At 58.6% G+C, this 11840-nt stretch overlaps 2 protein-coding genes across 2 annotated transcripts; both read left to right on the top strand.

Moving 5' to 3' along the window:
* Nucleotides 1-1490: 1490 nt before the first annotated feature.
* On the top strand, nucleotides 1491-8740 carry GGTG_03039 (fatty acid synthase beta subunit dehydratase). The gene is made up of 3 exons (XM_009220817.1): nucleotides 1491-1928; nucleotides 2021-7247; nucleotides 7314-8740. The coding sequence occupies exons 2-3, from the start codon at nucleotides 2060-2062 to the stop codon at nucleotides 8450-8452; spliced, it is 6327 nt and encodes a 2108-aa protein (XP_009219081.1). The 5' UTR covers nucleotides 1491-1928; nucleotides 2021-2059; the 3' UTR covers nucleotides 8453-8740.
* Nucleotides 8741-9107: 367 nt separating this feature from the next.
* On the top strand, nucleotides 9108-11578 carry GGTG_03038 (guanine deaminase). Its single transcript, XM_009220816.1, has 2 exons — nucleotides 9108-10010; nucleotides 10086-11578. Exons 1-2 carry the CDS (start codon nucleotides 9698-9700, stop codon nucleotides 11297-11299), a joined length of 1527 nt encoding a protein of 508 aa, XP_009219080.1. The 5' UTR covers nucleotides 9108-9697; the 3' UTR covers nucleotides 11300-11578.
* Nucleotides 11579-11840: the final 262 nt, after the last annotated feature.

Below are 11840 nucleotides of genomic sequence, written 5' to 3'. Positions count from 1 at the left end.
AAAGGGACACCGGCTGCACGCCCCAAGCTGGGCCGCACCTCAACCAAACAGAATGCGCTAAGCCGGAATAGGCTAGGCGCGACCAGTCCAGGTACTGGTACCCCGCAAAGTCGAATTGGAGAAACAAGACGAGGAAACACGACTGGATGACGGATCGAGCGCTGGCCTGCGAGTCAAGAAGAAACGCAGCAATTGGCTTCGAGCTTAGACTCGGTTGGACTCGCTAGATTAGCTCACGTAGCGTGGCAAGCTAGAGACGCACGGCCCGTTCGTCGAGGCTAAAAATCGAGCGACGATCCGTTGGGATATCAAAACTGGTGATAGGGTCACAGCTTGGTTTTGGCCGCAACCATATCCGTCTTTACGTCGGCGATATCTTGTTAGCAACCCTCGGCCGAACGGCCCAAGAGATTATCGGCTCGGCTATAGCTCAGCATTCCGTCATACCTTCCATCCATTCGGCCGGGCGTGGCTCTTAGTGAACCCCTAGAACAGTGTGTGCATGTGCATTACCATCCGAGATATCAATGTTGTGGCTGTTAGAGCTTACCCGGTCAAGCGCCTTCTTCCTCTGATGCTGATGCAGCCATGTTCACAACCATGATTACATGCTTGCCATCTGATTTCCTCCAGGGGACCACTTGCTTCCACCCACGGGCTACCTAGTGGGCATGTGGTAATGTCCTCAGGTAGGTCCGGTTTGAGTGCTTATGAGGCAGGCTGGATATGCCATCTTTTCTCGACCATGCTGCTGCCAGGAGCCGCGTCTTTGGCTTATTAGAAAGTGCCTCCGTCCCTGCGTGATGGTGGCTGACTAAAGTCTGGTTGTCGCTTCCCCTGCTCTAGCCTTCCACCTAGGAGGGTCATCTAGACAGGCAGGTTCTTGCATACATGCCCGTCGACGCTGCAGGGAAGAGACCAAGTCCCTGCCTGGCCCAGTCTAGCAGCTTGCGTGCGAGGTGCATGTACGCAGACCGCGTCGACTGAGCAGCTCGTGGACGGTGGACAGTCTCCATCCCGGCGCCTTCCGCCTTGGTCACATCTTGACTGCCCGCACAGGGGCTGAGAGAACGCCGCCGCGCCGTTGACTGACGAAATCAAGGATGTCGTACACCCAAGGCCTGTCGGCGATGGGAACCCCAACATTCCTTATCGGTCGCTAGAATACTCCTGATCGAAGCTTCAGGGATTCTCTCCCTGCGCCCACGAACGTGCCGTACTTGATGGCGCAAGGCTGTTGTGCGCCTAGACCGTTTGTACTGGTACCTCTGCCCAATCCAACATCCCACCTGTCGCCACCATTCTGGTGGAGACACCAGGGCGGGCCCGTTGACGCTTGGCCGGCTTTTCGTTTCCTGGGCCATGGTGGGGCCAGGGACTTGCCGGATGCCCTTGCTGTGCGTCGTGCAGCGCGAGCAGGGGTCGGGACAGGGAGATGCTACGTAGGCCTTCCCCAACAAAGAGACAAAATTTTTGGCGAGAGGCAACAATTGACATTGGACGGCCGGCCCGATGCCAGCAGCCATTTCCTGTTGAGCGGGAAGACATTGGACGGCGGCGGAACCACCAACCTCTTGAATCCCTGCATTTCTTGAGCCAAAGGTTCGGTCGAGTGCTTGGTGATAAACAGGAAAACCACCAGCCAGCCCGTCTTCTTCTTTCCACGAGACACCTTCCTTTTGCTGCCATCCAAGTCCCTCCCCCTTCCCGTCACTAAGGGGTCACCACTGTCCAGCGGCGCCGGTCTAAGACGCTCGCTCCACATTACCACGCTCCAATCCCACCACACCACACCCTTGACGGCACCCCGCGATACACTCTTTTCGCTGCTGTCGACACCGCCTTCGCCGTTGCCTTTCTAGACCGCATAGACCGCTAGATTCGACTTGTCCCTGCTCTTGACTGAGTCCACTGGGACTGCATTTCCAGTAAGTTTCCAGTCCAAACTTGTCCCAAGTGCATTTAACTCTGTGTGCACCCCGGCACCGTCAACAACTCGACCCTGACACGACCTCCGCAGTCCCTTTTAGATACCCTCCGCTGCTCAAGCCCGCCCACCATGTACGGCACGGGAACGGGTGCCCAGACCGGGGCTACCACCCCGCGATCCTCGTCTTCTCTGCGACCTCTGACCATCGCCCACGGCTCTCTCGAGACGTCTTTCTTAATACCCACCAACCTCCATTTCCACGCATCGCAGTTGAAAGACCGCTTCAGCACGAGCTTGCCCGCTCCGACAGATGAGCTTGCCCAAGATGACGAGCCTTCGTCTGTCCCCGAGCTGGTTGCCAGGTACATGGGCTTTGTTGCCCGCGAGGTCGAGGAGGGTGAGGACGATGCACAGGGCTCCTACGAGGAGGTGTTGAAGCTCGTTCTTAATGAATTCGAGCGCGTCTACCTCCGTGGAAACGAGGTCCACGCTCTGGTGGCTACGCTGCCCGGCATCGATGCCAAAAAGCTTGTTGTCATCCGCAGCTACTTTGCGGCGCGGTACGTGCTCAACAGGGCCATCAAGCCTCACCCATCGGCTCTGTTCAGGGCGTCTGCGGACGGCACTGCCAAGCTCTACACCATCTTCGGTGGCCAAGGCAACATCGAGGAGTATTTCGAAGAGCTTCGGGAGCTCAACACCACCTACCCAGTCTTTGTTGGCGAGCTCATCACCTCATCGGCGGAGCTGCTACGCAACCTCTCAAGCCATCCGAGCGCCGAGAAGCTTTTCTCCAAGGGCTTGGATGTTATGACTTGGCTGCAACACCCGGACACTACGCCTGACGTCGACTACTTGATTTCAGCCCCGGTCAGCTTTCCCCTGATCGGTCTCGTGCAGCTGGCCCACTACGAGGTCACTTGCAGGGTTCTGGGCATCCACCCTGGACTGCTCCGCGAGCGGCTGAGCGGTGCCACTGGCCACTCGCAAGGTATCGTCCTGGCTGCGGCGACGGCCGCGGCGAGCTCGTGGGAGAACTGGGGAGAGATTGTCAAGTCGTCCCTGACGATTCTCTTCTGGATCGGTGCTCGTAGCCAACAGACCTTCCCCCGCACCTCGATGACTCCGTCGATGCTGCAGGACTCGCTCGACAATGGCGAGGGCATGCCCACCCCCATGCTCAGTATCCGCGACCTGCCGCAGGCCGAGGTCCAGAAGCACATCGACAAGACGAACGAGTACCTCCCGGCCGATCGCCACATTTCCATCTCCCTAATCAACAGCCCGCGCAATATGGTGGTCACGGGACCCCCTATTTCGCTGTATGGTCTCAACCTTCAGCTCAGGAAGGTCAGGGCACCCACTGGCCTGGATCAGAACAGGATTCCTTTCACCGAGCGCAAAGTTCGGTTCGTCAACCGGTTCCTGCCCATCACAGCGCCGTTCCACAGCAAGTACCTCGCAGATGCTACTGCTATGATCGACGAGGATCTGCAGTACACACACCTTGATGTTAAGAACCTGGGTATTCCGGTTTTTGACACGCATACCGGAAAGGACATCCGCGAGGAAGTCAAGGGCAACATCGTTCCGACCCTGGTCCGCCTGATCACGCGCGACACGGTGAACTGGGAGCAGGCGACTGTCTTCCCTGGTGCCACTCACGTCCTGGACTTCGGACCCGGAGGTATCTCGGGCCTGGGCATTCTTACCAGCCGTAACAAGGATGGTACAGGTGTCCGCGTCATTCTCGCCGGGTCGGTTGCTGGCACCATCACCGAGGTGGGCTACAAGCCCGAGCTGTTCGATCGCGATGAGGAGCATGCTGTCAAGTTTGCCGTCGACTGGGTCAAAGAATACGGCCCCAAGCTCGTCAAGACTTCTAGCGGCCGCACCTATGTCGACACCAAGATGAGCAGAATGCTCGGCCTCCCACCTGTCATGGTCGCCGGTATGACGCCCTGCACCGTCCCCTGGGATTTCGTGGCCGCAACCATGAACGCCGGTTACCACATCGAGCTTGCTGGCGGTGGCTACTTTGAGCCCCGGATGATGCAGGAGGCCATCCTCAAAATTGAGAAGGCCATTCCCGCGGGACGTGGCATCAGCGTCAACTTGATCTACGTCAACCCTCGCGCCATGCAGTGGCAGATCCCTCTTCTCGGTCGTTTGAGGGCCGAGGGCGTCCCGATTGAGGGCCTCACCATCGGTGCCGGCGTCCCCTCCATCGAGGTCGCCAATGAGTACATCCAGACTCTTGGACTTAAGCACATTTCGTTCAAGCCCGGCTCGACCGATGCCATCCAAGCCGTCGTCAACATTGCCAAGGCCAACCCGACGTTCCCAGTCATGCTTCAGTGGACTGGCGGTCGTGGTGGCGGTCACCACTCTTTTGAGGACTTCCACCAGCCCATCCTCCAGATGTACACCCGCCTTCGCAAGTGCGACAACCTCATCCTCGTTGCCGGCAGCGGTTTCGGTGGAGCCGAGGACACTTACCCCTACATCACGGGTGAGTGGTCCAAGAAGTTCGGCTACCCTCCCATGCCTTTCGACGGTTGCCTGTTTGGTAGCCGGATGATGGTCTCCAAGGAGGCCCACACTGCTCCTGCTGCCAAGAAAGCCATTGTTGACGCACCCGGCGTCGCTGACGATGAGTGGGAGAAGACATACAAGGGCATCGCCGGCGGCGTCACCACCGTCCGGTCCGAGATGGGCGAGCCCATCCACAAGCTCGCGACTCGCGGTGTCAGGTTCTGGGCTGAGATGGACCAGAAAATTTTCGCTCTCCCCAAGGAGAAGCGTGTCGCTGAGCTGAAGAAGAACCGCGACTACATCATTGAGCACCTCAACAAGGACTTCCAGAAGGTTTGGTTCGGCAAGAACAAGGCCGGCCAGGCGGTCGACTTGGAGGACATGACCTATGGCGAGGTTGTCCGTCGCATGGTTGAGCTGATGTATGTCAAGCATGAGTCTCGCTGGATCGACATCACCTTCATGCGCTTGACGGGAGACTTCATCCACCGCGTCGAGGAGCGATTTGTCCCGAGCCCCGGCCAGCCATCGCTCCTCCAGAGCTACTCTGATCTTCAGGACCCATTCCCCACTGTGGAGCGCATCCTTGCACACTATCCCGAGGCCGAGACTCAGCTCATCAACGCCCAGGACGTCCAGCACTTCTTGCAGCTGTGCATGAGGCCGATCCAGAAGCCTGTGGTCTTCGTCCCGGCCTTCGATGATGACTTCGAGTTCTACTTCAAGAAGGATTCTCTGTGGCAGTCCGAGGACCTTGAGGCCGTCATGGACCAGGACGTCGAGCGCACTTGTATCTTGCAAGGCCCCACTGCCGTGCGCTACTCCACGGTCGTGGACGAGCCTATCAAGAGCATCCTGGACGGCATTCACGAGGGACACATCAATGGTCTTACCAAGGACCTGTATAATTCCACGTCTGTTCCCTCGGTCGAGTACTTTGGCGGCAAGCTCGTTGAACCTGAGATCATCACCGATGTTGACGGCCTGACTGTCTCTTATGACGAGACGAAGAACATCTACCGCATCTCCAACTCTCCCACCAGCCCTATGCCGAACACCGATGCTTGGCTATCGCTTCTTGCTGGGCCTACTCGATGCTGGCGTCATGCCTTGCTCATGTCGGAGGTGTTTGTCCAGGGCACCAAGTACTACAGCAACCCCATGAGGCGCATATTTGCTCCCGTCCGGGGCCTGTTTGTCGAGATCCGCAATCCCAAGAACCCGGCCAAGACGGAGATCATTGTCAGGGAGCAGCCCCGCCATAACCACTACGTCGATGTCCTTGTTGTCAGCATGGTTAGCGAAAGCGAGATCGTGGTCAAGATGATCAAGGAGACCACTGCGCTCGGCAAGCCCGTCTCGCTGCCTCTGCGCTTCATCTACAAGCCCGAGGCTGGCTACGCCCCGATCCACGAGGTGATGGAGGATCGGAACGACCGCATCAAGGAGTTCTACTGGCGGGCATGGTTCGGCAACGAGAATCTCGACCTTGATGCCGCCGTGGACGGCACTTTCGATGGCGGAAAGGCTGTTGTGACCAGCGAGGATATCAACGACTTTGTCCATGCCGTTGGAAACAAGGGCGAAGCCTTTGTTGATCGTCCCGGCAAGATCATGTACGCCCCCATGGACTTCGCCATTGTCCTTGGATGGAAGGCTATCACTAAGCCAATTTTCCCTCGCAAGATTGACGGCGATCTTCTCAACCTTGTCCACCTGTCCAACCAATTCCGCATGATGCCTGGTGCCGAGCCGCTCAAGAAGGGAGACGAGGTTTCAACGGTTTCTAGAGTCAACGCAGTCGTCATCCAGGACTCGGGCAAGATGGTTGAGGTTTGCGGCACTATCAGCCGCGACAAGCATGCCGTCATGGAGGTGACTTCGCAGTTCCTCTACCGCGGAGTCTACACCGACTTCGAGAACACGTTCCAGCGCAAGGTCGAGACACCCATGCAGATCCACCTGGCCACGTCCAAGGATGTCGCCATCCTCAAGTCCAAGGAGTGGTTCGTGCTGGATGATGGCGTCGACATGGAGCTTCTTGGACAGACGCTCACTTTCCGTCTGCAGTCGCTGGTGCGCTACAAGAACAAGACGGTCTTCAGCAGCGTCCTGACTCGCGGCGAGGTCCTGGTTGAGCTGCCCACCAAGGAGACTCTGCAGGTCGCGAGCGTTGAGTATGAGGCAGGAACCTCGCACGGCAACCCTGTGATTGACTACCTGGAGAGGAACGGCGCGTCGATTGAGCAGCCAATCAACTTCGCGAACCCGATTCCCCTGAGCGGCAAGACTCCCCTGGAGCTTCGTGCTCCCGCGTCCAACGAGACGTATGCCCGCGTCTCAGGGGACTACAACCCTATCCACGTCTCTCGCATCTTTGCCAACTACGCCAATCTTCCCGGCACCATCACCCACGGCATGTATTCGAGCGCGGCCGTCCGGAGCCTGGTCGAGACGTGGGCGGCAGAGAACAACGTCGGTCGCGTGCGTAGCTTCCACGCCTCGCTCGTCGGCATGGTCCTCCCCAATGATGGTCTGCAGGTCAAGCTTCAGCACGTGGGCATGGTGGCCGGCCGAAAGATCATCAAGGTTGAGGTCCTCAACAAGGAGAACGAGGAGAAGGTTTTACTTGGAGAGGCCGAAGTTGAGCAGCCAGCTACGGCATATGTCTTCACTGGCCAGGGCTCGCAGGAGCAGGGCATGGGGATGGACTTGTACGACAGCAGTCCTGTGGCGAAGGAAGTCTGGGACCGCGCCGACAAGTACCTGATGGACACATATGGTAAGTTTCTGGGAGCATCTTGGTGTTCGTTGTCAGCGACCCCTTGCTAACCAAACGCGCACACAGGCTTTGCTATTACCAACATTGTGAAGAACAACCCCAAGGAGCTCACAATCCACTTTGGTGGTCCTCGTGGCAAGGCCATCCGGGCCAACTACATGGCTATGACTTTCGAGACGGTCGCTGCCGACGGCTCCATCAAGTCTGAGCGCATCTTCAAGGACATCAACGAGGCCACGTCGTCTTACACCTACCGCTCTCCAACAGGCCTGCTCTCAGCGACCCAATTCACCCAGCCTGCCCTGACGCTGATGGAGAAGGCCAGCTTCGAAGACATGAAGGCGAAGGGTCTCGTGCCGCGAGACAGCACCTTTGCTGGCCACTCACTAGGTGAATACTCGGCGCTAGCAGCCCTGGCCGACGTCATGCCGATCGAGAGTCTGGTCTCGGTTGTCTTCTACCGCGGCCTGACCATGCAGGTCGCCGTGGAGAGGGACGCCAGCGGCCGCTCCAACTACTCGATGTGCGCCGTCAACCCTAGCCGTATCTCTAGGACATTCAATGAGGAGGCGCTCCGCTTTGTGGTTGGCAACATTGCCGAGGAGACCGGCTGGCTTCTGGAGATTGTCAACTACAACATTGCCAACATGCAGTACGTCTGTGCCGGCGACCTTCGGGCTCTGGACACGCTCACGGGAGTACTCAACTTCCTGAAGCAGCAGAAACTCGACATTGAGGAGATGAAGAAGACGATGAAGGTGGAGGATGTCAAGGAGAGCCTTCAGCAGATCATCCAAGGTTGTGCGCAGCAGACAGAGGCCAAGCCCAAGCCGCTGGATCTGCAGAGGGGGTTCGCCACGATCCCTCTCCGCGGCATCGATGTGCCCTTTCATTCGACCTTCCTGCGCAGCGGTGTGAAGCCGTTCCGGTCTTTCCTCCTCAAGAAGATCAACAAGACCACCATCGATCCATCCAAGCTTCTTGGCAAGTACATCCCGAACGTGACGGCGAAGCCGTTCGCGCTCACAAAGGAGTACTTCGAGGACGTCTACCGCCTGACGAACTCGCCCCGCATCAGCGCCATCCTGGCCAACTGGGAGAAGTACCAGGATGACAACGCTGTTCCCTCGAGCATTATCAGCAATGAGGCGATTGGCTCCAACGGCGCATCCAACGGCGACGAGGGCGCTCCTGCTGCAAAGTAATGAGATCAGGGGGTAGGGGCCTGTGCGTGGATATCATATCACGGCATGTCCAGAAGCATGATTTTCTTGTTCTTTTTTTCGGGGCATGGGAGAATTTCATGGGCTTTGTCTGAGGGGATGGCGCAAAAACGGTGTGTTGTACATTTAACGTGGCTTATGCGGGCTTATGAGTGGTACGGGTTGCATTTTAGAGGTTAGTAGAAAAGTCGGGGATTTGACGCACAGTCATGTTGCTCTGTTGCGGACAACGGCTAGATACATAATGGAATTCCGAGCATGAGATTAGACGCATTGACCTGTCCCGGCTGTGCTTGCTTACAGGCGTTTGTGGTATGGGTAAACAAATGTGAGTGGCACAAGGGCAGTGCCGTCGCCTAATTACCGGAAGGGCTGCGGGCACCCGATACAAACAGGTGGCGGTCTGGTGTGAGCAGAACTGCTGTCTCGCTCGCACACAGATGGAACGCTAACGAGCGAGAGTCGAGTGGGGCAAGCGGCGGCGTTCAACCCAAGGCCGAGAGCTTGACGCTACGCTAGGAATGCGCGGGATGCGCGTGACGCAAGCCACCGAGCGGCGCTGCTGTTTGTTGCTAACACAGGCACCACTCGCGGCAGCATATCATGACAGGCTAACCCGGGGCTTATCTCCACAGCTATCTATATCTAAATCTGGGGATATCCAGGTATCTTCGGGCAGGATTGCTATCGTTGATTCCGTTCGGTCGCTGGAGAGTCATGTTGTTGGATACAAAACCCACTCATGCATGCGCATGGCTGACGTTTCAACAAAGATCCATGTACTGTTAGGGAGTGAAGTTTCCGGTGCTGGCTGTGCTCTCTTGATTTTATTTATTTATTTCTTTGGTTCCATCTCTCTCCTGTTTTGTCACTCTCTGACTTTGTTTGTGTTCGTGGGCAATCTCTGGTGCCAAACCTCGCCGCAAGCAATCAATCGTTGCATAGCTTGGTCTGACATCACCAAACACGGTGCCCGCGAATAGCCGAGCTGCCTCACCGTCCGTTAGCAACTGGGAAATACCCAGAACCACACACGCCAGTCGCACATAGAGTTTGGCGACAGCGCCCATCTTCATCACCTTTTCTCGCCATTCTCGACTTTTTGACTTTTTGGCCCCGCGCTGAGAGGAGACTGTGACGTGGCGTTCGAGCGACGGTGGTGTGTGTTGACGGGCAAAGGAAAAAAAAAAAAGAAAAGGACAGCGGGAGCTTAAAAAGGCAATTCCTATGACTCTCCAAACAAACGGCCTCGGCAGAAGCGGCAGCGACGCGGTGCCGACGGTGGCGTCGGCACGCCGCGAGGAAGGGGCGCACAAGCTCCTCCTGGGAACCTTCATCCACAGCCAATCGCTGGGCGAGCTGCGGTACAGGCACGGGGCCGCCGTCGCCGTCTCGCGCGAGGGCAAGATCGCTGCGGTCGAGGAGGACTGCGACCGCTCGAGGGCCGAGGCGGAGCTGCTGCCGCGGCTAGGTTGGGCCCTCGACGATGTCGTCGTCGTTGCTGCCAAGGACGGGCAGTTTTTTTTCCCGGGCTTTATAGGTATGTATGGAAATGGGGGAGTAAGGGGAGAAATGACGATGACGACACGGATATGCTGACAAAGGCGCGCTACAGATACGCACCTGCACGCGTCGCAGTACCCCAACGTGGGCATCTTTGGCAAATCGACGCTCCTGGACTGGCTGCACAAGTACACGTTCCCGATGGAGGCGTCGCTGGCGGACCCGGCGCGGGCGCGGCGCGTGTACGGGCGGTGCGTGCGCAAGACGCTGAGCCACGGCACGACGTGCGCGGCCTACTACGCGACCGTGGACGTGGCGTCGACCAACCTGCTGGCCGACATCTGCCTGGCCGCGGGCCAGCGCGCGCTCGTGGGGCGCGTCTGCATGGACTCGGACCTGCAGCCGTCCTGGTACCGCGACGAGGGCTGGGAGGCCGGGCTGCGGGCCACCAAGGAGTGTATTGGGCACGTCGAGCGCGTCGACCCGGGCTTCGCGACGGTGAGGCCCGTCATCACGCCCCGATTCGCGCCCAGCTGCTCGGCCGAGATGATGAAGGCCCTCGGGGAGCTGCACGCCGAGACGGGCCTGCCGGTGCAGACGCACGTGAGCGAGAACGCGGCCGAGATTGAGCTGGTCAAGGAGCTGTTTTGCGGCGGGTTCAAGCGCTGCGATGCCGCGGCGGAGGCGGAGGGGAAGGAGGACGTGCTCGGGTCGACGTACACGGGGGTGTACGAGCGCTACGGGCTGCTGACGGACAAGACGATCCTGGCGCACGCGGTGCACCTGTCCGAGGGCGAGGCGGACCTGATCGCGGCCCGGGGCGCAAAGGTGAGCCACTGCCCGTGCAGCAACAGCTCCATCACGTCCGGGGCCGCGCGCGTGCGGTGGCTGCTCTCGCGCGGCGTCGAGGTCGGCCTGGGCACCGACATGAGCGGCGGCTACTCGCCCTCGGTGCTCGAGGCGGCCCGGCAGGCCCTGCTCGTCAGCCGGCACGTGGCCATGACGGGTGGCGGCGACGCGGCAAAGTTGTCGGTCGAGGAGGTGCTGCACCTCGCCACGGCGGGCGGCGCCCGGTGCGTGGGGCTCGAGGGGCGAGTCGGCGCCTTCGAGGTGGGGTTCGACTGGGACGCGCAGCTGGTCGGGCTCGGCGGCGTGGGCGACGACGGGGAGGACGAGGAGGGCGGCGAGGCCGAGGCGGGGGGAAACGTCGACGTGTTTGGGTGGGAGACGTGGGAGGACCGGGTGGCCAAGTGGCTGTTCAACGGCGACGACCGCAATACCAAGATGGTGTGGGTGCGTGGGAGGCTTGTTCACCAGAGGAAGTGATGGAATCTCCTTGCTGCTTGTCACGTTCTATCTAGACCCTGTGTTGCGGTGGGAATAGTCTGAGCACACGCTTTGGGCTTTTTCTCCCTTCTTTGCTTCTGCTATCCACATTTGCCCTACCTTGTTCCGTCTTGTTCGAATACTTCAGCAAGTTTGCCATCCCCCAGTCGAACTACCAGTACTGCAAAAAATGTCACGAAAGGATATGGGCAATGGCCAAGCTACGGTCACGCAAGACAAGGAAGATTTCGATCGTCCCATCTTTCGAGCTAAATTAAACCTTACAAGTGTCTCCTAGATTCTGCCTTGGGAAGATGCCGATCGACAGTGATAGAAGTTTCGCGCGTTAGGCCAAGGCTGCCACTGCTAGCGTCGCGTGGAGGAATCGGCAGCGAAGAACGCCGTCGAGGACAAAGCCAACTCCACAGGTGACTCAAAACAGGCGCAGTCGAAATGGGAGATTTTTCAACGCACCGAAATGGTCAACCCACATCCTTGACAGATCAGTCCCGGGGTTGGAGGGCTGATTCGGCTCGGCAAA

The sequence above is a fragment of the Gaeumannomyces tritici genome (assembly GCF_000145635.1).
Source record: "Gaeumannomyces tritici R3-111a-1 unplaced genomic scaffold supercont2.2, whole genome shotgun sequence".
Lineage (NCBI taxonomy): Eukaryota > Fungi > Ascomycota > Sordariomycetes > Magnaporthales > Magnaporthaceae > Gaeumannomyces > Gaeumannomyces tritici.
This window is presented reverse-complemented; position numbering and strand designations above follow the sequence as displayed.